The 26,083-nt window shown below is 45.6% G+C and overlaps 1 protein-coding gene across 1 annotated transcript; it reads right to left on the reverse strand.

Annotated features, from left to right (window-relative positions):
* Positions 1–2,084: 2,084 nt before the first annotated feature.
* On the reverse strand, positions 2,085–19,886 carry LOC141607108 (uncharacterized). The gene is made up of 11 exons (XM_074426465.1): positions 19,661–19,886; positions 18,704–18,925; positions 7,016–7,117; positions 6,842–6,919; positions 6,412–6,609; positions 5,857–6,304; positions 5,599–5,728; positions 4,801–5,268; positions 3,470–4,673; positions 2,576–3,364; positions 2,085–2,470 (listed from the first exon to the last, which is right to left on the reverse strand). The coding sequence occupies exons 1-11, from the start codon at positions 19,884–19,886 to the stop codon at positions 2,085–2,087; spliced, it is 4,251 nt and encodes a 1,416-aa protein (XP_074282566.1).
* Between the last annotated feature and the right edge of the window lie 6,197 nt (positions 19,887–26,083).

A 26,083-nucleotide genomic window follows, 5' to 3' on the forward strand; every position in this document is an offset into this window, starting at 1 on the left:
CCTATTTAAATAGTCTTATACTTGACCCAACTATAAAATGAATACCTCACACTAAGAAGAACAATAGGTCCAAGTTAACATATATCCGTTTTAAGGATAAAACAGGTCTAATATCATCTCACCTGCATGAATGGGACAATTTTTTTGTTATTTACAATGCATTCTGCGTTTATACTATGACTCTATGAGTAATATTTGATTCGTTTTAAGCTTAAGGCGGATATGACCCGTCTTAAATAAAGAATTATTTGTGAAGAAAAAAAAAAACATGATAAGGAAACATAAATGCTTGAGGTGAATTAAATGTAAATAGAGTACTTCGTATAAAACAATGAATGATTGGAGAAAGCGGATGTGGATTATGTCTATCTTTGGAAAATGTGGAAGTATACAGAAGGAAAAGAGAAAAAACATTTGTAATGACAGGTTCAGCAGCGAGTTTGAAGCTGAATCATTGTAAAGAAGACCATTCTCTGTTCTTTGTTTATGCAGGAAATCCAGAGATGTGATGTTGCATTCAATGCTTATATGCTTTCCCTTCTTATGTAACTCTTAAATTGCATAAATCTAGTGGTAAGAGATAGAGCTCGCAAGTCTCACCCGACCCGATAAAACTCAAGAATTTTGCAACTCAAACCGACTTGACCGATGACGACCCGTAACCTGACACGTCTTGATAATTAGTGACCCGAACTGAACCATACCGACTCGATATTGACACGATTAAATTGATGACCCGACAATTATTAAGCTTAGTATTGATCAAAATGAAAGTGATTTATGTTTAGATTGATAAGTTTGTCTTAATAATGATGTATGTAACTAAACCAAATAATAGTTAAAAACTAAATTTAATGGTCAAAAATTGATGTAAAACGGTAAAGTAATCGGACTCGATAATGATCCGACCAGATACATCATTTGACCAAAATGACCCGGCCCGGCCTGAACCCGACTCGACCCGAAAGGGCAGGTTGACCCGAGCCGATATGACCGACCCGACCGACCCGATTGCCACCTCTAACTAAGATATACTCCCTCTAATTCACAATAAACTTTCTCTTTCATTTTGACACAAAAATTAAGGAAACACACTATCCGAGCATATAATTAAATTTGGACCACACAAATACAGTACACCACCATACAAAACACTTATAAAAAAAAAAGAAATATGGAAATTATTGTGAATAGAAGAAAAAAAATATGGAAGTTTATTGTGAATTGGAGGGAGTATATCATGTATCGATAGGTCTCACTTGTGACGGATATATCCGTCACAACCTTGTGACGGGTCAAATAACACTTATAAGGGTAGATAAGACAAAAAGTAAAATGCATAGAGAATCACATAGGACTTGTCTTTATCCTCCCACTAGTGTTAAACCCGTGCAAAAAATGCACGGGACGTAGTAACAATCGCTAAAATTAGATTCGAAAACGTAAGCATATAAATGAGCATGATTAAATTTCCATACTCTTGACAATTTAAAAAAGCCACAATTGAATATTCAAAGTATATGTTATTAGGATTGTTACTACGCTAATCCCTACCATACGATACAAATTGTCCAACAAATGTAGAAGTAATATGAACTTTACAAATACTCAAAAATTTCTTGGTAAACAACGTTGGTTGTAATATTCGATGTACGCTTGTTACTGTCGCAGATTAATAGTTTAAGGCCTTGTTTGCTTGTAACCCTCGAGATCGCGACATAAAGTTGTCCATGACTGAAGACCGGTCTTGGAAGATAAATGCTCACTTGAGATAAAGATCGCCCGGCTTTTGTTTATTGTCATGGCAAAACAAACAGCAATGGGAAATTGTCTTCTACTAAACCGGACTGGAAATTTACTGGAATCTGAAGGAATGAGTGTAATGCGGGCAATGTGCACTCTATCGCCTTTATGACTACCAGTCAACACTGTACAACTAATTACGCGTCTCCCTAAGTCTGTCACTATTAATCTGGTACCATTGCACAACCCACGCGATTGATCAATATTTCTAAGGAGCATAACCATAGCACCGACTTTCAATCTCAATTCATGGTTTGGGAGGCCGAACATTTAATACTTGTTCAAGAATTCTGTGGAGTAAAGGTCGGGCTCGCCCATAGTTCTATCATCTCTACCGACCTCATCGAGCTTAAGTAAATTCTCTCTTCCTCATGGATAAGAGATAACACATAATCATTTACATCTTCAACTATTTCGTGAGTGGGTGCAAGAATTGCCCTTTCTTGAAGATAATTTGGGTCCCATAACCGATTTTGAAGATCAGGATAAGTGATATCTACTAAGGAGGCAATGGGATTAGTCACGTGTTGAATAAGTAAATCGTCGGGGAACTCTATGTCAACCTCAGCATCACCATCATTTGGATCCCCGACCAACCCATCTCCAATTTTCAGAATCCACTCCGAGAATTTTCGTATCTCATCTACATTAGTGTCTTCACTTCCGGCTTATAAGCGCATATTTTTAGTCAATGTAAGCACCTGAAATTTAAGACATACACATCTTAAAACATTGAAAGAAAATATAAATTAATTGAATAGCGTTTTAGTACCAATTTGGAAACTATGTTTTGAACGTACCTTACATGAACTCCACAAATACGACGAACAAAGAGAAGCATGCACAACATCAGCCCTGCTCCCTTTGGAAACAACCGGTAATGTTTGGCGAAAATCGCCACCAAAAACTACCACTTTCCCGCCAAATGGTAGTGTTGCATTACGCGGATCTACAACACGCATGACGTCTTTCAAACTTCTATCAACAGCCTCGAAACCATGTTTATGAGTCATCGGCGCTTCGTACCATATAATTAGCTTCGCTCTGATCAGCAATTCCGCTAAATCACTACCAGGTTTAATTCTGGGGCAAGTGGAGTTTTCGGTGAGATTGATTGGAATGCCAAGTCTCGCGTGCGCTGTTCTACCACCAGGTATCAACGTTGCTGCAATTCCGCTAGATGCAACAGGCAAAACAATTTCACCCTTGCTTCTGAGGGCAGCACATAAAGTTCGCCAGATGAATGTTTTGCCAGTCCCTCCATAGCCATACACAAAAAACACCCCTCCTTGATTAGATGCAATAGCTTCCATAATTTCATTATAAACCGTCGTCTGCTCATCAGTCATTGAAGATAGTTGAGACGCATGTTCTGCCTGGAGCGATTCTTTGTCATAAGACAACTCATCCATAACCATCGTGTTCGCGTGATGTGTTGTTGACGATGTATCGGGTAGGGGCATCCCTTCAAATCTTGCTAAACTACTCCCATTTAATTGGAGTGATGCTTCTATGTCGATCAAAGCATAGTTTTTCAATTCTTCATCAGTTAGTTCCAAACCTATGATGATATTTGCAGTGTCATCATAACGTATTGATAACTATTATATGTGCAAAGAATGTAAATTAGATGAACTAAATAGAAAGCAATATATTAAAGTAGTACCTCGGTTTTGAAGAATATTACGTTGCCTGTGAAGGATATCATCCGCTAGAAGACTCCATGTTGCCTCCCAGACTCTACTTGGCATGGACAACGTCCCAGATAACAATAAAGTCGCAAAGAGGTTTCTAAGATAAAATCCAGAGGCCCATTCGCTTGCTTCCTCTATCGCATCAATGTACTCTTTGTCGTCACCGATCAAGCCATATGCATAACACGCTTCCCTATACGTGTCATAGAGAGTGCCGTTAACCCTTCTTATGTCCTCGTAACTTTTGGGTCCCTTTACATGGTTCAACATGGTTCTCATGAAATATAATTCACCGCAAGTCGGCGGCACATGTTGCAACCTGCCTATCTTAAAATTCTGTTTTCTAAGGGTCCACTCTCGCTGATCTTTATTCCACACAAATTTAGTTGGGAATTGACAGTACAATAAGTCCTTCGCTATCTGCAACTCTTCCTCTTCACTACTGTTAATTTTCATCCAAGATAGAAACTTTGACACTCCCATCGATGATTTCTCTAAGACCTCGTCAATAGGATCTTCATCATCAAACACAACGCTCTGTTCTCCAGGAAGGTGAAACTGCAGCCTTTCGACTGCGGGAGTCCTGTAGTGAATGTCAAACGCGAATATCCTCCAAACAGCCTCACATGCTGAAAGGTACCTACAATCGTAGTATCGTTTAATCTCGTCCACCTGTTCAGGAAATTGGTCGTTGCGGCGTCGATAAGAGGACTGCATTGTCACTCGATCAGATCCCTTATTTATATACTTGAAAAGATACTTGATCGCTTTAGATTGGTTACACCACTCCACATTGATATGTGCACGATATTTCAGCAATAAGTACGGGTTATATGGCACGACAGATCCATTGTCAAGTGCCACTCGGTCCTTATATATTGTTGGTCCTGTTTTACTTCTCTTATAAATAGGATAACCGTCTTCGCCGATAGTTGTTCTTTCGGTACACTTTTTGGGGAAATGTTTTGAGCATGTAGACCCAACCATACACGGTGATCGTGGTTTTGCAGTTCCACACGGTCCGTGAATCATGTGTGTGCAAACGACGGCATGTAACACAGGATTCTCAACCGGATTGGGGATCTCCGCTGAAATTATTTTATCGATATCCTCAGCTTCAGGGAACTTGTCTTCTCGATGTAAGAACAAAAGGATATGAGCATGTGGAAGACCACGCTTCAAATTCAATAGTATATACAATCGTGATAGAATTACGCAAACATATTAGATTATATATTACGGCTAGATAAAATATGTCCAAATATTAAACCTGACAGATGAAAGACTACGCACCTGCTCTAACCCTACCAAAGATATGGCGCTCTTTTAAATCAATCATCAACTCTTCGAGCTTAATCTTGAATACGCGAGACAAAATATCAGGACGATCCTCGGGATTAAGTCCCCTATTTCTAACAAACCGGGTGATTTCCGGCCACTTGGGATTGCACGTAAACGTGATAAATAGATCAGGGTAACCGAACCACCTACAAATGGTCATAGTATCAAGGTAGTTTACTCTCATATATGGGCCACCTCCCACCAAAGAAGAAGGAACAATAAGACGACTACCGGCGGAAGACGGCTCAACGTCCCCTCGTTCAACAGCTCTTCTAAGATTATTGTAATTGTCCACGCGAAGAAGATCTTGGTTGTAGCGTATAAACTTTAGTCTATGAGATTCAACCGATGCAAATCCGTCAACTAAAAACTGGTGATAGGCTTTACCGGATTGTAACAGAGTTGGAAATTCAACTGACAGTGGTCTATCCTGAATACGAAATGCATACCACTCTCTAAGAGTTAATTTATCGCGCGGATTTTCAGAATTACTATTTCGAAGAGAGTTTTCAGAGTGATAAATTCCCAATCGGTAACCGTCTTCCCCGCACGGAAATAATAAAGGATACTGGAGGGCCATGAATAATGGGTGTAACTCAGATATACGTTGTAAACTTCCGCATGACTTTTGTACAATAATATCTTGTTTATCCATGTTTGGACCTAAATCACCCTCGATCAATCTTTGCTACCTCAAAAACCGTTGGACGATTATACATTCTCCCATCTCTGTCTCTTCTACGATGAGTCTGATACTCACGTCGACGTTTTCATCGGAAGACAATCTGTCCCTAGCCATCCTAAATGTCTTTGCAACAGGATTATGTGAGTCGACCATCTTTTGCAGTAATTCAATCAGCTCATCGTTATATCGCTCCGGAGTATCGTGGCTGCATTCATAGGTAATTAATAATAAGTTGTGTTTATTTATATTGGGTAACTAAATACCAAAACATCGATCTTTACAAATAATGCGTTAAACTAATATTCTAACGTATTTGTCTTGTATATGACATACCTGATTGCTTTTTTCCGATTTTCAACTTCTTCTTCTGTGTCATATATGTATAACTGACAAAATTTAGGAGTTGCTCCGGTTGACGGCAACAAACTTCCTATTCGGTGAATATTTTGGCCTCCCATCCTGAATGTGTAGGGACCTCGACCTTGATTGATGGAATGATCAATCTTCCCACCCATAGATGTGAAAGAAAACATCCCGTTATAAGCCCGGATATTCTCAATAAAATGCTTACTAAATGGATGTTGTCTACTTAGTAGAGACTTTAGGAGTTGAGGCGGTTCTTTTAACCATGGAAGCTTAACTTTGCCATCAGAGCAACACAATGAGAACTTAGGGCATCGAGTACCCTTTTTTTTCTTTTTCCTTTCTTGAAACCACATTTGCGCTCTACATTTTGTGCACTCGTATTCTGGGTCACCAATATCCCAATATCCTTCGAGTACTGAAACATTAAATGTCACAACAATATGGAAAAGTTAAATAGTTTGATTTATATAGCTATTTAAATCAAGTTATAATACTTCGATCATTAGCAAAAAATAAAATGACCTCCGTCGTTCCCCTGGGAAGATTGATTTTGTTGACTTCGGGAACATTCTCCGTGTGAGCGAAATGAGCTCGTTTCACGTTCAGTGAATACTTCTTGGTTTTCAGAAACTAAACCACTAAAGTCATCATAAGATTCGCCAAAGGCTGAACATAAATCTCTTACTAATCGCTCCACCACATCTGGTGGACTATCGATACCTAAGTAGTCATGTTATAAACAACGGAGTTAGGATAAAAGCATGTAATAACAATAACGATTGTTATATACAAATTGTTAAGATAGTATTCAATAATAATTTGAAACAAAATAACCATCGTTAATGAATTGGGAGGATTAATTTTGTTGGCCGAAGGAATATTCTTCGCGTAAAGCAAATGACCACCTACCATGTCCTGGTGACTAGTTGGCTTTACGGTATTGAAGGTCTACATTCGTCGTATGATTCGCCAAAGGTTAAACATAAGTCTCTTACTAATCGTTCGACTACATCTGGTGGATTATCGATACCTGTGAAATAATGCAATAAACACCAGTTTAGAGAGTAATAAAACTTATACTGGATTTGTTAAATATTTTATTTATAATAAACGGCATTTTATATACCTGTGGTGGTGGAACTAAGTGGCGTGGTTGGAGTAGAATATTGAGTATCTATTTGCACAGATACAGCTGATGTCACTCGTCTTGCTTGTCGTCTAGTCGAAGCTAATATATACGAAATGGCTATTAGATTAGTTATTTTTGTTATAGCCGTGAAATAATTTTTTTCCATGCTAATAACTAATACACAATATGAAAGTTATTTAATATTTAAATTACGAATAATAATTAAAAACATAAGTAAGAAAAAAATAGTAGTATATGTCATATATGTACGGGTCCGATATCCGATGGCATCCGAAAAATATTGAGCCATGTTTTTGATAAGTATAAAACAAAGCCCAACCCAATGCAATAATATAGATGACAATGGCCCACCGTCCCAACCCTTATTACCACATTACAACTTTTTCGGCCCAACCCAATTCAATCAGCCCAACTATTAATTAAGTCTATAACACAAACCCTAATAACCCGTCCCTTATATACCCTTATAACCCTCCGTCCCAACCCTTATTACCACAAATACAACTCTTTCGGCCGTCACTCACTCTCCTCTCTCACTAAACTCTTCATACCGTCACTCTCCCCTCTCACTAAACTATTCATATTCTCGCCGTCACTCTCCCCTCTCACTAAATTACTTATTCAAAGTTTAGATCTGCCATTATCGGTTCGCTTAACTCGGTATTCGTTTAACCATTCAAGTTTAAGTTGATTTCATGGTAATTTTAATTTTTCTTTATATTTTTCAAATTATTGCTTGATTTTTGTTGAAGGCTTTGCTAGATCTGACCATTTTATGCATGTTTACTCGAAAATGTTTATCATAATTTCATGTTCATTGTTAATTCGAAAATGTTTATCATAATTTTCGTGTTCATTGTTAACAATTGAATTTCTAGGTTAATAGTTGAATTTTCTGGGTTAAACATGTTTACTCGAAAATTGTTAATCAGTCGAAAATTTTGTGCATCAGTCGAAAATTGTTAGATCTGACGTAAATAAATTGTTACATCACTCGAAAATTTTGTGCATGTTTAATTTATGTGATGTTTTTGTTATTTCATGTTCATCATTAATTCGAAAATGATTAACATAATTGTCGTGTTCATTGTTATCAATTTAATTTCTGGGTTAATAATTGAATTTCTGGGTTAATAGTTGAATTTTCTTGGTTTAAAATCGAAAATTTCTGGGTTAATTGAATTTTCTGTGTTAACAATCGTCAATTTCTGGGTGAATTGAATTTTCTGGGTTAAAAATCTAAAATTTCTGGGTTCATCTCAATATGGTACATTAATTTCTGGGTTTGAAACCCAGAAATTCAACCCCAAATCATGAAATCACCAACCCGAGTCCCAACTCGATACTCAACCCGAGTCCCAACCCGTGTCCCAACCCGAGTCCCAACCCGTGTCCTAACCCGAGTCCTAACCCGTGTCCAAACCCGTGTCCAAACCCGAGTCAGAACCCGTGTCCAAACCCGAGTCAGAACCCGAGTCCAAACCCGAGTCAGAACCCGAGTCCAAACCCGAGTCCGAACCCGAGTCAAAACCCGAGTCAACCGAGTTCGAGTCAACCGAGTCCGAACCCGAGTCAACCGAGTCCGAACCCGAGTCAACCGAGTCCGACCCCAATACCCAGATATGTAACTTAATACCCAGATATGAAACTTTTAATGTTGAAAACCATAATCCTAAATAATTTGAAAACAGACCCAATTTGAGTAATTATTTTTAAATCTTTTGTTCTAACGATTATGTGTTGATTTCTGTTAGGTTGTTTCAATTGGTAAGCAATCAGAGTATGCCTACAGTTATTGAGATAAGTTCAATTACTGTTATTTACATTGAACAATTGTTGAATTTCATTTTTTTATAGCTGATTTTGTATTCTGATTCACCCATACTAAGCATTTTTATTTGAATGCCTCATCTACAACATAAAGAGAATTGGGACTATTGATGTTTTATTTGGGATATTTTCACCAAAGTTAAGTCAATAATTTTCATCTTTTTTATCTATTTTTATTAAGTTTTATTTGTATATATTATTCTTAATTGAAATATTTTGACAAACTAAATGTTCTGTTCTATTGAATTTTCAGGTTCTGCTTTACATTTATTTTGTTATGTTTGGATGATGGTGAACACGTGTTTGTATGTTTGAGAAATAATTTTCGAGGCATGGAAAGATAAGTATAAAACTTCTTATGAATACTTACTTGTTTCTTTCCCGTTGTAGTTCTTCCGCTTCTGTGTTGAGCTTGTGTTGTTTCCTTTTTCCATTGCTTAAACTATAGCACATGTAATGCCAGTGTCTTCCCGAATCCTTGCTTCTTCTTTTATTTGTTATTCCCTCTTTGCTGATTTCTTTTTTATTGTACTATTAATTATGAGGATTACTTGAGCTTTTCTCTGAAATCTTTAAGGAGCTTAGGAAATTAGTGAATGATTGTGAAGTTGTGTTTTATATATATAAGTGGAAATAACCACTGTTAGTGCTGTTAGTGGGGATATGTTAATCGGGTAGTTAATAACTTTGTTGACCATGAGCAACTTAGCTTCTTGTTAGTGGGATCATGTTAATAGAGGTAGTGAATAACTTCTTTTGGCGCCTTTAATTGAAATTTTGCTGGTGAAAATTTTAAAGATATTTAAATTTCATTTTCCAAAAGTTTTTTGTTAATTGAATAATGTCATTTTTAACTCCACACTCCAATTTATTTTGTCACTTAATATTTTTGTCATCTATTTTGGAAGACGACTGCCCTTTTTTTGTCTTTGTTTCTGATTGTTTGTTTTTGGTCTTATTTTTTTGATATTAACTAACTCACCAGTTATTAGGAAAGTAATTCTGAAATATACTTGTGTCGTCCTTCTTTGAAAACTGAAATTACAGCTATAGTTCCATGTTAAAAAAATAGCCATTCATGAAAATTGATATATAATATCAAAACTACTGCCGAATTACGTCAAACTAACTTGAAAGTTGAAAAACAATATCCAAACTAATGCTGAATTACGTCTGATGGGGCATATTCTGCACCGCTGACCAAGTCAACACACTGAGCAAGGTCAAAGATATCCACAGCAAGTCAACGACTTAGACTGCCTAGCCGATGCAGCCCATCGGCCTGCTAGCCAGGGTATCGGCATGGCAACCCGCCAGCCGGGACACATATCCGCGTACTCACATCCAAGACCCTCTGCCGGCCTGCCGTAGGTCCATCGGCCGAGGGTAGAACGGTCTTTCCACCTGATAAGCCACTTGGCCACTTGGCCACTACGCGACAAAAGGTGAAAGCCTATAAATACTCCTCAACCTTCATTGAGGAAAGGATCCCACAACTTAACCTAAAATACACTATTCATCTGGTAATATCTCCCTTATCTCTCTACAATACATTCCTAGCCAATTAGTATACAACTTATACCTCTAAGTTCACTGACTTGGGCGTCGGAGTGAGTACGCTTGGCACAAAGCCAAGCCCTCAGTTCGTTCATTGTTGCAGGAAAGGCCGAGAGAGGCGATAGGAGCGAGAAGGGTTCAACCAAAGACATTATTCTACAAGCCACGGGTGGTAAGGATACTTGCTCTGGAATCACACCCGGAACAATTGGCGCCGTCTGTGGGGAAAGACACTAGAAGCTAGTCACATTCATTCCCAAACAAAAAAAAAAACCCACCCAAAAAGCTAAGAAAATGTCTAAACAACAAGATGCAGTCGTAACCGACGAAACTGCATTTTACCAAGATGATACTTTCAACAATTCTGAGTCATACGCCCCTCCACCGGTGGAGTAATCCAACCGGAGTTCGGGATGCCATCAATACCCGACACGCGCTGCCCGATAACCAGTCACCATCATGGGACATGTGGTTGACGTAGCCAGGCTGAAAATGCTCCTAGACCTAATTAGTAGTACGCCTGCTCACACTGTCACGCCGACAAGAGCAGCGGAAACTGTCCGGGAGACCAGGGCCCAAAATGTGACTCCGAGAAATTTGAACGGAGCACTAGGAGAAGCTGACCCGGCCAAGTCGCCGGGGAGCCCAAAGTGGGCGCGGTAGACCTAAGTCCTTCCCGCACTCGTGGGAGGACAGCGTCCCGCCGCACGAACGAGGCTCACCCCGAAGAAGCTGAGAGGAGTCCGACTCGGCGAGTTGGAGAAGGAGTCCGAGTCGAAGAAGGAGCCCCTCCCGCTACGGGGAAGGAGCCGAGTTAGGGACACACGGAGCCGATCGCCGCGTGCCGTTCGACACGTGGTTAGGCAACCCCTCAACGCCTACGTCCTAGAAGTCCGGTGCCAAATAAGCTCAAGCCGCCACCCCCGTCATACAAGGGGATGGTGATCCGATCGACCACGCTGAGGCCTTCGAGTCTTACATGTCGGTATGGGAGCAGCCCGATGAGGTCTGGTGCCGAATTTTCCCAACAACTTTGCATGGGATGGCTCAGAGCTGGTATAAAGGGCTTCCTGATGGCTCGGTGTACTACTACGCCGACCTGAAGGGCGCCTTCCTAGCCCAGTACTCCTGCAATAAGAGAAGGGCCGTAGAGACGTCTGACCTCCTGACTATCAGACAGGAGGGGGGCGAGTCTCTCCGGAACTACGTGAAGAGGTTTGATGAAAAGGTCCAGCAGATTCGAGAAATCAATCCCGAGCTGGCGGCCTTCGCGCTGATGAAGGGCCTCCCGAAGGGAGATTTAAAAAATGAGCTCATCAAGTGCGGAGGCCTGAGCATGGACGCCGCCAGGCAGTTGGCCGACCAAGCCATCAAGGTAGAGGACTATCACAAGGCCTGGGTAGGCCCCAGCGAAGCCGAGCACCCAGGGGGAAGACGCCGTGGCGACAACAGGTCACGGTCCGACGAAAGACGCCGTAAGAATGATAGGTCGCGGTCAGACAAGCCTGCGGATACCCGGGGGAGCTCGGGAACGTACTACAAAAAACAGTACGAAAATCACACCCCTCTGGTTGTATCGGCCGCCGAAGTTTTCGCTTTAAGCAAGAACGAGGGCCAGAAATGGGAAAGACCCCCTAGGCCGAGGAGTGACGGTGACACGAGCCAGTACTGCAAGTACCACGGCCACACCGGACACCTTACCAACGATTGCCGACACCTGAAGGATGCCATTGAGGAACTGATCCGAAAGGGGAGCCTCGGCAAATATGTTGCCAAAGGCCGAAAACCGGATACTGGCGGATCGACCGGCAAGTCCACCGGCGAGCGGTTAGGAGTAGTCAATGTCGTCATCGGGGGCAAGCAAAAGCGATGGGTCCGCTCATGAGCACAAACGGCCCCAGGATGAGCCTCATCCGGCCATCAACTTTGTGCCCAACACAGCAACCCCCGCTCCCAGCATCCCAGACATGACCATTGGACAAAAGGACTACGATGGAGTCGTCGCTTTTCATAGCAACCCACTTACAGTCCGCTGGACATAGCCACCACTTGGTGAAGCGATGCACGATTGACACGGGCGCCTACACAAACGTTATGTACAAAGAATGCTTTCTCGGCCTCGGACGAGGATCGAAGATCTGAATCCTGCGCACCGACCCATTGTACGGCTTTTTCGGGACGGCCTGGTACCCACAGGGTCGGTTAGATTGCCGGTGAGGTTTGGCGAGGGAATACGACCAAGAGTGTTATGTCTGAATTCATAGTCATCGACGGCGTGTCCGCCCACAACGTTCTCGTAGGCCGGGTCACTTTGAGCGAGATCGACGCCGTGGTATCCATCGGGGCCCCGACACGATATATGTCTCGAGGCGGGGAGGCGCAGAAGCTCACCTCGGAAAACGAAGACCCCGATTTATGGGAGGTTTACGCTGATAGCTCGAAGGCCGACATCGTTATTATCAGCCCAAACGGAGACGTGTTTGAGCACGCCTTGAAGCTTACCTCATTGGCCTCAAGCAATGAATCCAAATACGAGGCGGTAATAACCGGAGTTGAACTAGCTAAAGCCGCCGGAGCAGAGCGTATCATGGTAACGACGGACTCACTCCTAGCGGCCAACCAGATCAAAGGGGAGTGCGAAGCCCAGGACTACGGGACGATAAGGCATCTAGTGAGGGTGAGGGCTGTCGCTTCAGAACTAAAATCCTTCCAGATACAGTACACCCCCAGATCCGGAAACGATCGGACCATCGGCATGGTCGAAGGAGCAGAGACCGAGGAGGTAGAGATTGACCCAGGCCGCACCATAACCATCGGTGTCAACCTGGAACCAAAATTCAGAGCCGACCTCCTGGACCTGCTGAGGAAAAATAAAGATGTTTTTGCATACTCGGCGGCCGAGATGCCAGGTGTGAACCGGGAGGTGATTGTTCACAAGCTGAACGTACTCACCACCGCTCGCCCGATCAAGCGAGAGAATGAGGAACTCCTCCGCCGAGAAGGACGAGGCCATCAAAGCCGAAGTAGACAAATTACTAGCGGCGGGTTTTATCATGCCTTGCACTTACCCCGAGTGGTTAGCCAATGTTGTAATGGTGAAAAAGTCATCGGGGGCATGGAGAATGTGTGTAGACTTTACCAACCTTAATAAAGCATGCCCCAAAGATTGCTACCCCTTGCCTCGAATAGATAGTTTGATCGACGCCACGGCAGCTACACCATCTTGAGCTGCTGGACGCCTTCTCGGGGTATCACCAAGTGTTCATGGCCGAAGAAGACATGCCTAAATGCGCATTTATCACCGCCAACGGCACATACATGTACAAAATGATGCCGTTTGGTCCAAGAACGCCGAGCAACGTACACGAGGTTGGTGGACAAAGTGTTCCAAAACCAAAAAGGGCGAAACATTGAGGCTTACGTCGACGATGCTATTGTAAAAAGCAAATCCGACAATGCGAGCATCCGGCCGACTTGCACGAGACATTTTGTTCACTAAGGAAATACAAGATGAAGCTCAACCCAATGAAATGCAACTTCGGTGTCCGGCGGGTAAATTCCTAGGCGTACTTGTCGGTGCCGGGGGCATAGATGCCAATCCAGACAAGGTCCGAGCAATCCTAGACCTACCGGAACCAAGGAATCGGAAAGAGGTTATGATGCTTGACCAAGGAGAATGGCGGCTCTTGCTCGTTTCATCTCTCGGTCAGCCGACAAAAGCACCCCATTTTTCAAAGTGTTGAAAGGAAATAAAGACTTCAGCTGGGGGAGGAACAGAGCACGGCTTTCAAGCAACTAAAAGCTCACCTTCGACTCTCCCAACTCTGTCCAGGCCGATCTTTGGGGAGACACTATACCTATACATAGCAGTTACCTCGGCCACGGTCAGCGCTGTGATCATCAGGGAAGAAGACAAGCAGCAACACCCAATCTACTTCGTCAGCCATACACTGTTGCCCGCCGAGAAAAATTACCCACTAATTGAGAAAGCAGCCTTCGCCGTTGTCATCGCCACAAGGAAGTTAAAACCCTACTTAGATGCACACCCCGTGACGGTCCTAACCGATCAGCCGTTGGAGAAAGCTTTAGAAAAATTCGAGCAATCCGGCGGCTCATCAAATGGGCGGTGGAACTCTCCGGTTTCGGCATTCAATACAAACCAAGGCCTTCGATAAAGGGGCAAGCGCTTGCAGATTTCCTGGCCGAATGCACATATCAGGAAGAGCCAAACCCAGGCATATGGGAGGTCTACACCGACGGCTCCTCCACGACGAATAGCTCAGGAGCCGGCATCCTTATCATCAGCCCAAACGGGGACGAGTTTGAGTATGCCCTGAAATTCACCTTCTCGGCCTCGAACAATGAGTCCGAATACGAGGCGGTGATAACCGAGTCGAGCTAGCTAGGGTCACGGAGCGAACACATCGTGTTGAAGATCGACTCGCTATTGGTTACCAACCAAATCAGAGGGGAGTATGAGGCTCGGGACGACGGAATGGTAAGGTACCTGGAGAGGGTAAAAGCCGACGTAGCAAAATTGAAATCCTTCCAAATCCAAGTGTGTTCCCGGATCCGAGAACAACCGGGCCGACGCTCTCTCTAAGTGGCCACTCAACCATCAAGAATGTCGGCCGAACCGTCTTTGGTAGATATCGAGAATGCGAAAAGTATCACTGAGACCGTCGGCATGGTAGGTAACATAGAGACCGAGACAACGTGGATGACTCCTATAATGAGATACAAGCTTACGGGTGAATTGCTGGGAGGGCCGCAATCCCTCGGCCAAAATAAAAGGATCGCCGCCAGGTACACTGTATTCGAAGGGGAACTGTATAGGAGATCCGTAATAAGACCGCTCTTGAAGTGTGTCGGTCCGGCCGACGCGAGAACTAATCTTGTGAAATTCACGAAGGCATCTGTGGACATCACATGGGGCAAGAACACTAGCCCACAAAGCTCTCCGAGCTGGCTACTTCGCCCACCATGCTTCAAGATTCCGAACGAAGACCAAGAAGTGCACGAACCGTCGGATGCACGCCCGGTGATACACGCTCCCTCCGAGACCTACAGTAGGTGCTTAGTCCCCTTCCCTTCGCGCAATGGGGGATGGACATGCTAGGGCCGTTCCCGACAGCCTCCGGAGGAAGGAAATTCTTAATCGTCGCCGTTGACTACTTCACCAAATGGGTTGAGGCCGTAGCAGTACCAGCAAAGACCACAGCAGCCGTCAGAAAGGTAATCTGGGAAAACGTTATAACCCGCTTCGGATTGCCCCAAGTTATGGTATTTGACCACGGTCGAGAATTTTGGAGCGACCTAATAATGAATCGGTTAGAGGAGCTGGGCATCAAGTTTGCGTACTCCTCCGTCTCGCCATCCGCAGTAACGGGCGGCGGAGGCGGCCAACAAAACCATCCTCAACGGCTTAAAGAAGACAGTCGAAGACCTTAAGGGAAGGTGGGCCGACGAGCTACCCGGCGTCCTATGGTCCCTTCGAACCACGAGAAAAGAAGCAACAGGATACACCCCCTTCCACCTAGTCTACGGCTCCGGCGCCTGCCGATCGAAGCGGCAGTGCGACATTGAACGACCACCTTTGACCCAGTTGAAAACGAGGAGGGCCTAAGGGCTTCCCTGGATCTGGTCGAAGAGAGCCGAGACACGGCACGCCTGAACTTGGCCGTATATCAGAACCGGATGAAGAGAGCCTACAACCGAAGAGTCCACAAAAGGGACTTAAAAATAGGGGACCTAGTCCTAAGGAAGTCGGCTGCCACCAACAAAGGAAATATTCATGGCAAACTGACGGCCAATCGGGAAGGTCCCTACGAGGTGGTTGAGGAGATGAGGCCGGGCACATACCGGCTGACAGACATGGGAGGTGTGCCCTTGATGAGCCATTGGAACACCGACAACTTGAGAAAATACTTTGTATAGCGGCGGGGGTATCCAAACCCATTGTGGACACCCCAGCGCACAGTCATAACATATGAATGAAACGCCCAGGTTCCCCATCAAAGTGTCTGTCCCCTCCGAAATTTACCACCAAACGAGGAAAGAAACGCTGTCGAAGCCGCAACCCCGATTACCTCGGTCAAAACCGAGAGCGACGGGGAACACGACGGCCGATACGCTAAAAAGAAACGTATACTCAGCGCAATTGAGACGCCAATCTAGCGGTCAATATGCCTACGATTCGGGCGCTATCGAAGCCGCAACCCCGATTACCTCGGTCAAAGCCGAGAGCGACGGGGAACACGACGGCCGATACGCTAAAAAGAAACGTATACTCAGCGCAATTGAGACGCCAATCTAGCGGTCAATATGCCTACGATTCACGGCTACGACGCTATCGAAGCCGCAACCCCGATTACCTCGGTCAAAACCTAGAGCGACGGGGAACACGACGGCCGATACGCTAAAAGATAGACGTATACTCAGCGCGATTGAGACGCCAATCTAGCGGTCAATATGCCTACACGATTCTGACGCTTCTCGAAGCCGCAACCCCGATTACCTTGGTCAAAACCGAGAGCGACGGGGAACACGGCGGCGATACGCTAAAAGATAGACGTATACTCAGCGCAATTGAGACGCCAATCTAGCGGTCAATATGCCTACGATTCTGGGCGCTTCTCGAAGCCGCAACCCCGATTACCTCGGTCAAAGCCGAAGAGCGACGGGGAACACGACGGCCGATACGCTAAACGAAAAACGTATACTCAGCGCACTTGAGACGCCAATCTAGCGGTCAATATGCCTACGCGATTCTGGACGCTAAAGACGTTGAACACGGTTGACGTGCATTCAAACTGCCTCGGTCATGCCAAGTGCAAGAGCAAGCGCACTCAATTAGTAACGCGAAAGAAACGAGAAAACTGTGATCAAAGCCCCGGCCAAGCCAAAGGCCGACAAAATAACTTTATTAGGATGATCGAAAGGAGAGTACAAACGACGGCCGTCCCCGTGGGGGGTAGCCTAAACTCTACCTACCAAAGCATTACAAAAAACGAAGAAACAAAAGGAAAAGCAAAAGATTGCAGACTTGGGATTTGAAGCGCCAAAAGGATGGCGGGAGAGAGAGGCTCAATAATTGGCCCCGAACAGTGAAGCTATCCGAGACGCCGGGTGAGTCTGGTGACGACCGCCCGTCTCCCTATGCCTGTTGTTGCCCTCCATCAGTAGCAACAGCATCCTCGGTGGCCGGCTTTGAGGAAGGCTGACCATCTCCAAGCAACTCCTTGGCCTCGGTGTCCCGCCCACCTTCGCTGCCTCCGCCTTCTCCGCAGCCTCAGCTATCTCATCCATGAACTGGTCATACTTTTCCCACGGGAAGGAGCCTTCGGGGACAGACCTTCTGATTGCCTCCCTGGCCATCTCCTCGGCCCGGTCCCGGAATCGGGCGCACATTCTAGGGAGGAGATCATCTTGAAGCATCGCAATATCCTTCTCTCTTTGAGCAAGGACTGCTGCATGTCACTAAGCGCCTCCGCACTGCTTTGCTTGTGGAATCGATCCTCCCACTCGTCCCTCTTGGCAACCACGGTGTCGTAGGCGCCTTTATACCCGTCCCGCTCCTCCATCATTTTGGCCGTGGCGCCATCGCATTCTCAACTTTGGCCCTCTCGGCCCTCGCGAGCTTCTCGGCCTCCTCCGCACGCCTCACAGCAGCATGAAGATCCAGCTTAGCCTTCCCGGCTTCCCCCTTCGCAGCAGAGAGATCAAGCTTGAGCCTTGCAATCAGCGGCCCAGATTGGGCCGTGGCCTTTCCTTGCTCCACGATGTAAGAGGCCGCCAGACGACTCCATCTCCCCAACCTCTTATATATTTTCTCGCCTTCCGCCACCCGAGCTCGGCGGAGTAACCTCCCGGGAGAGGAGTCCACGACGACGTTCGACCGCCACCTTCTCGATCGCCTTCACAGTCGCTTCCCTACTTGCCGTTCGGTGAGAACGCCGATTCTTGGCGGTGGATCTACAAAAAGTTTACACAGAGCATCCATGTCACCTTGCGTTGACACGTCGAAAGCTTGTCGTCGGGAATGTCCAACGAGCCGGCCAAATCCGAACCACAAGTTAAGTCCGTACCCGTTCGAACCCTCTTAGTCGGAGGGTGGTGAGAGCAGCTCCTCCGCGGCCACGGTAGAAGCAGACGGTGGGTCTTTCCTCTTCTTCGGAGAAGGGGCTTTAGCAACGGTCACCTCCCCTCGAAATGTTGATCACCTCCACATGAACCTTTTCGCCACCGGGTCGAAGAGGGAGTTGCCATTGATCTGACCTCCCGACTTGGACGCTGCCTTCTTTGTTCTCTTGACGCCGCCAAGAACCCGTGCCTGAGCCGTCTCCGGATCCAACGCCCTCGTCTGTTTGTCCATGAGTTCGTTAGGGGATAGTCGGCGATCCTTCGTTTCAGCCGTAGGATGACGGATAAGAACCTTCCCGTCCTTATCAAGCCCCAGCCTCTTCAGGTCCTTCTCGGACAGATCCCGACCAAACCGATCTGCAAGAAACCGAACAAGAGTTAAATAAAAAAAAGTAAGAACAAAGCTCGAAAAAAAGGAACATAACGAGCAAAGGTGGGCCTCACACCGACCCCACTCACCCCAGATTGAGGGCGGTATGAGGCCGACGCGGCACAACGCTCGTCTTGAAGAATAATCTGGGTCGGGGCAGCCATCCCTCCTCGGATCAAATAGCCGCATTGCCCGCTTCTCATCCGCGAAAGAGGGACAAAAGAAGCGTCCATCTTAACCTTGCTTTGCCCGGGTGACGTATTTGTCGTACTCGTCCCGGGTCTCACACCGTAAGTGAACGGGGCCCTGAAAAGACCGAGGCAACGGGTAATCCTCCGGCACTCGGACATACACCCATCGCTCTTGCCAGTCTTTGCAGGAAGTAAGCTTGTTTACGGAGACATATCCGGCTCCATCTCGCACGCTGTACCACCCCACCCTTCGGGCGAATGAGGGCCGAAGACTGTGAAGTCGGCGGAATAAGTCGACCGTAGGGACCTCCCCTTTAAAGAGACAGAGCCACACAAAGCCAATTATCGTCCTCATGGCCAACGGATGCAGTTGGGCCACGGCAAGATTCATAGCTCTGATGATGGCCACGACGTGTTCGTTCAAAGGAAACCGGAGCCCGTACTCCAAATGCCCGATGTATACGCCGATATGACCGGGGAGGACAAAGAGACCGCTGACCCTCCCGGGGAGGACAATTTCATACCCCTCACCAAGGAAGAAGTGATCTCCGAAAAGAGTTTCTCCGGAGCTGCTTGCGAACTTATTTGTCCAGGTACGGTCAAGGCCAGTCGTGCAGGCCTCACCATGGTCTGGAATAGGCCTCCTCCCACCACCGACGGGAGCCCCCTCACCACGATCCGGAGTAATAATCCTCCCACCATCACCAGGAGCCTCCTCATCTTCATCCTCATCTTCCAACTCCTCCAGGAGGGGCATATCAGCTACGGGGGAAGGAGACCTAGGGCCCCCAAACCTTAGCGGGATGGCCTCCAAAGACTCCTCCTCCTCATCAAGACGCGACGGGAACCCCGGCGCAGAAGTACCAATCCCAGCATCAGAGGACATGGTTCACAACAAATTACTAACAAGAAAAAAATAAAAGTTTGCTTGTTTACCTTCAAGAAAAACACTCGCCGGATCAAATCCTCCGAAGATTAAGAAGAAGAAAACCCTTGAAAGTTTGGAGAGATGAAGATTTTAGAGAAAAATTTTCGAAAATAAAATGGAGGCCAAAATCACGGAATAACTACCCTATTTATAGAGAAAAGCCCATGAAGAAGGACCAATCAGGGCACAGCCCATGAAGCGTCAACCAATCAGCGAACACACACGTGACAAGCATGCAACCGCGGGATGTCAATCGTCGCAACAGTTGAATGTCAATCAATGCAACAGTGACCAAGCGTCTTCAACACGCCTATTCACATCTCTTCGACTGTTCATCTCCCTCGAACAAATCCCTAGGTATCCAGTATCCGCCGGCTACCGATCAACCAAGCCATGGAGTACCAGCCGGGGGCAATCAAAATCAACCGGCACTCTCAGCCCTGGTCCCGGCCAGCGTCATGTTCTTTTTCCACATCGGACGCCCTTTACGCATCCATGTGGAGGGGGGATATGGTATATGGTGCGGCCTAACAGGTGCCACGCCGATACACAAGAAGACGCCGATACAGAAAAATTTGCGAAATTTACTTAGTGCAGAATATATGCTCAGCATACATCGGAGCCCATACCACGGCATAGACTACGCTGGGGGCAAATTGATGGGGCATATTCTGCACCGCTGACCAAGTCAACACACTGAGCAAGGTCAAAGATATCCACAGCAAGTCAACGACTTAGACTGCCTAGCCGAGGCAGCCCATCGGCCTGCTAGCCAGGGTATCGGCATGGCAACCCGCCAGCCGGGACACATATCCGCGTACTCACATCCAAGACCCTCTGCCGGCCTGCCGTAGGTCCATCGGCCGAGGGTAGAACGGTCTTTCCACCTGATAAGCCACTTGGCCACTTGGCCACTACGCGACAAAAGGTGAAAGCCTATAAATACTCCTCAACCTTCATTGAGGAAAGGATCCCACAACTTAACCTAAAATACACTATTCATCTGGTAATATCTCCCTTATCTCTCTACAATACATTCCTAGCCAATTAGTATACAACTTATACCTCTAAGTTCACTGACTTGGGCGTCGGAGTGAGTACGCTTGGCACAAAGCCAAGCCCTCAGTTCGTTCATTGTTGCAGGAAAGGCCGAGAGAGGCGATAGGAGCGAGAAGGGTTCAACCAAAGACATTATTCTACAAGCCACGGGTGGTAAGGATACTTGCTCTGGAATCACACCCGGAACAACGTCTATAATAAAATTTAATGCACTTTAATGCTTCTAATGCTATTTAATTCTAAGCTGATTTCCCTTTTTTTGCTGATGCTTCGTCTTGCACATCTCCGTCCTTGTATGTCTCAAATAATATCCTCTTGCTTGACGGTGTCAACGACTCAGTGTGACTTCCAGTTTCATTTTCTGCATCCTTCATTTGTTTCTGTTTGCATAAGTTTAAGTTCTAATAGACCGTAATAATTTTTATTAATCGGCGTTTAATTATTATATTTGGATTGAATTACATACCAGCAAATAATCTGATTGTGTCTCACTTGTGACGACGCTTTCCTGTAGACAATTGTTACATATGCTTTAAATAATGATTGTTTTAAATTAAGTAATTGCTAAGGAAAATCTGTTAAAGATAGTATAGAAGTGTTGTTTTACCTGTGTCATATTTAATGTTAAAATCTTTTCCACAGATTCATCGTTATGTATTCCCTTGACAGCACTATCATCCTGTAATGGTTCACAGATTTTTTACAATCGCTTAAAAGTGTGTATAATTAATTATTTCTGATTAATATTTGAAGGGATAATTATGTTTTACCTCTGCATTGCTGGCCGCTAAGACTTGATTCTCGTATTGAATTTTCTCCTGCACATATCATTTTAATATTTTAAGCTCTTTTAAGTAGATTGTATTTACTAAATGCAAAAAATTTTAATTTCACTACCAAAAGACTGCCCATTGAGTCTGGTATTTCACTTTCGGCAGCACTCATTTCCTGGTTTTAAAATGCTAAATTGTTAGCTAAACGATTATTGATATTTGGTAAAATTTAATAAAAAATTTAAATTGCTTTATTACCTGAATCATTTTGTATTGTTCAGTCCATGCTTCTATATGTCTCAACTCATCACTGTAGTCCACAACCGTGTAGCACTTTGAGCTTAATTCCAGATTGTACCTTTTGTCAACTACTAACTTGAGTACGTACTTCTTTCGTAACATTGAAGTTAGTTCTTGTGGCACTCCTCGGTCATTTCCTACCTGTGTATATTTTATATTAAGAGAACTTTTGATGCTATAATTAAGATTATATGAAACAAAAAGTATTTGTGTAATGTAATTTAGTGGTCGTACCTGGTGTAGTTTGTCTAAACATTCCAAAGGAGTCTTTGCAACCTTTTTTTTGATTTGTTTATCATACATGATTAAATTTGCTTTTGCTCCATTATCATCGCTAATTATAAATCTCACCTTAAATCTGCATTTATAAATATGATTATGTTGTAAGATACGTATGTATAAATAATGCTACCGTAGAATCAAAATACATGGGATTTTACCTTGTTGCTCTATTTTCGCTGCCCTCTTCATGTGCTATACAATTTTCGTCTGAGCAGTACCATTTGCCATGTCTCTTCCCAACTGGACTTGTACACTTTTGGCAAATATTACGGTACCATCCAAAAGTGTCGTCTATTTCATTCAAGTATGCTACTGTCACATATTTGCCAGCCTGTTTTGTACATTTGAGTAAGTATTAAAAAACTAAAGAAACTAATTATAAAGATTAATATATTTTCGTGAATCATGTAAATGCTAACCAATTCAGTACACATGATTTCTTGTAGTGTCTTGCAACTTTCATCCAATATTGTCCTGTTCTTTCTTTCAACAATTCCTTTACTTCTACCTGGCCTTACTGATAATCTGCATTATTTGGCGTGTTAGATGAGGTAAACACGTTTATGTGGTTTTTATGTTAAAAAAAAATCTGTTTTTTTCCATATGCCCACCTTGTCCTAATATAATGTGCCTCGGGTATTTCTGGATTAACATAAATCTTGCTCACATCGTCTACAGTTGATAGACGTATGTGTCCTCCTATAATTCGAAAGAAATAAGTAAATATTTAGTGTGTATTTAAATTGAAGTAATCTGGAAAATGGTATTTATTTTAATGAAATGGGCATGAATCGTAGATGTTACCTTTTGTGACTATCCTTTCCACGCATTGCATAACAATAACTGGTTTCTCCGACTTGTGGCAAAGATTTGTTGCTATATGTTCACCGTCTTTAGTGTATGGTCCCCACATTCAAAATGATAATTGAGTATCGCTGCAATTTGGTAAGGATGGTTTTGATAAGTGATGGGGCATATTCTGCACCCGCTGACCAAATCAACACATTGAGCAAGGTCAAAGATATCCACAGCAAGTCAACAGCTTAGACAGCCTAACCGACTCGGCCTGTCGGCCTGTCAGATGGGTCCCGGCCGGGGCAACCAGCCAGCCGGGGCACACATCCGCGAACTCATATCCAAGACCCCTCGGCGGTGAGCCAACAGGGCCCGTCGGCCTGCCGTGGGTCCCTCGGCCGAGGGTAGATCAGTCTTTCCACCTGCTAGCCACTTGGCCACTTGGCCACTACGTGACAAAAGGTGAAAGTCTATAAATACTCCTCAATTCTCATTGAGTAGAGGATCCACAATTTAACCTAAGAATCACTATTCATCTGGTAATATCTTCCTTATCTCTCTACAATATATACTTCACCAAGTAACAACAACTTATCTTTCTAAGTTTACTGACTTGAGCGTCGGAGTGAGTTCGCTCGGCCCAAAGCCGAGCCCTCAGTTTGCTCATTGTTTCAGGAGACCGCAAGGAGGAGCTAACAAAAGACGTCATTCTACAAGCACGGGTGGTGACATATAACTGCTCTGGAATTACACCCGGAACAATTGGCGCCGTCTGTGGGGAAAAGATACTAGAAGCTAGTCACATTCATTCCCAAACAAAAAAAAAACAAAACAAAAACCCACCCCAAAAGCTAAGAAGATGTCGAAACAACCAGAGAAGGTGTTGGTGGAGAACAAATTCTACCAAGACGACACATTCCACAACTCAGAAATCGGGCAGTCCCCCACCGGCCGTATCACGGATACGACGAACGGGACGCCAAGGGAACAAGATATGCCGCTGCCCGCCGACCTGGTCACCGTCATGGGACATGTGGTTGATGCAGCAAAGCTAAAGCTACTCCTGGACATAATCGGTAGTACGTCAGCTCACACTGTCACACCGACAAGAGCGGCGGAACCCGTCCAGGTGACCAGGGCCCAGAATGTGACTCCAAGAGACTTGAATGGAGCACTGGAAGAAGCTGGCCCTGTCAAGACGCCGGGGGAGCCCAGAGCGCTAGTGGTAGACCTTAGTCCTTCCCGCACTCGCGGGAGGACGGCGTCCCCAGCCGCGGCGACGAGGCACCCCCCAGAGGAGTGAAAGAAGTCCGACTCACCAGAGTCGGAGAAGAAGCCCGACTCACCAGAGTCGGAGAAGAGGCCCTTCCCGCCACGGGGAGAGGAGCCGGACTAGGGATGTGAGGAGCCGATCGCCGCGTGTCGTTCGACACGTGGTCGGGCACCCCTCGGCGCCTCGTCCTAGATACCCGGTCTTGACTAAGTTGAAGTTTCCACCTATAGCATACAATGGAGAAGGCGACCCAACCGACCACGTCGAGGCTTACGAGTCTCACATGTCAGTATGGGAGCAACCCGATGGGGTTTGGTGCCGAGTCTTCCCAACGACGCTGCATGGAATGGCACAAAGTTGGTACAAGGGGCTACCCGACGGGTCGGTATACTGTTACGCCGACCTAAAGGATACGTTCCTAGCCCAGTATTCCTGCAACAAGAGGAGGGCCATGGAGACCTCGGACCTCCTGACTATCAGACAGGAAGGAGGCGAATCTCTCCGAAGTTATGTGAAGAGGTTCGACGCCAAGGTTCAGCAGATTCGTGAGCTGAACAATGAACCGGCGACCTTCACGGCGATGAAAGGCCTCCCGAGAGGAGACCTAAAGAATGAGCTCATCAAGTGCGGCGGCCAGAGATTAGACTCCGCCAGGAAAATAGCCGATCAAGCCATCAAGGTGGAGGACTACCACAAAACCTGGGTAGGCCCCTGCGAGGCCGAGCACCCAGAAAGAAAAAGCCGCCGGGAGGACAACCCGGATGAAAGACGCCGTGACGACAATAGGTCACGGTCTGACAGGTCCACCAGGAAACAGAACTCGGCGGACGCCGGGTGGAGTTCGGGAACGAACCGCCAGAAGCGGTACAATGATCACACCCCGCCGGCCGTGTCTGCCGCTGAGGTTTTCGCCCTGAGCAAGAACGAGGGTCAGAAGTGGGAGAGGCCACCCAGGCCGAGGAGTGACGGTGACACGAGCCAGTACTGTGAGTACCACGGCCACACCGGTCATCTTACGGACAACTGCCGGCATCTGAAAAATGCCATTGAAGAACTGATCCGGAAGGGGAGCCTTGGCAAGTATGTCGCCAAAGGCCAAAAGACTGATGCCGGCGGTTCAGATAAGAAGTCCGTCTTCGAACGGATAGGAGTAATCCATGTTGTAATCGGGGGCAACGAGAACGGTGGGTCCGCTCATGGGCACAAACGGCACCTGAACGAGCTGTATCAGGCCATCAACTTTGTGCCCAACACAGCGACTCCCGCTTCCAGCGTCCCCGACATAACTATTAGGAAGAGGGACTACGAAGGAGTCATCGCCCCTCACAGCGACCCACTCGTAGTCCACTTGGACATAGCCAACCACCTGGTGAAGAGATGCCTGGTCGACACAGGCGCCTACACAAACATTATGTACAGTGAATGCTTTCTCAACCTCGGTCTGAAGGTTGAAGACTTGAGCCCCCGCACCAACCCGTTGTACGACTTTTAAGGGGCCGGCTGGTACCCCTAGGGTCAATCAGGCTGCCGGTGAGGTTCGGCGA

This window comes from Silene latifolia, chromosome 10 (genome assembly GCF_048544455.1).
Source record: "Silene latifolia isolate original U9 population chromosome 10, ASM4854445v1, whole genome shotgun sequence".
Lineage (NCBI taxonomy): Eukaryota > Viridiplantae > Streptophyta > Magnoliopsida > Caryophyllales > Caryophyllaceae > Silene > Silene latifolia.

Coding starts and splice junctions, on each gene's coding strand:
- LOC141607108 (XM_074426465.1), bottom strand. CDS start 19,886: ATGCCCCTCCTGGAGGAGTTGGAAGATGAGGATGAAGATGAGGAGGCT. Junction 18,926..19,660: donor CGGAGATCACTTCTTCCTTG/GTGAGGGGTATG, acceptor GGTTTCTTGCAG/ATCGGTTTGGTCGGGATCTG. Junction 6,610..6,841: donor TGGCGAATCATACGACGAAT/GTAGACCTTCAA, acceptor ATGACTACTTAG/GTATCGATAGTCCACCAGAT.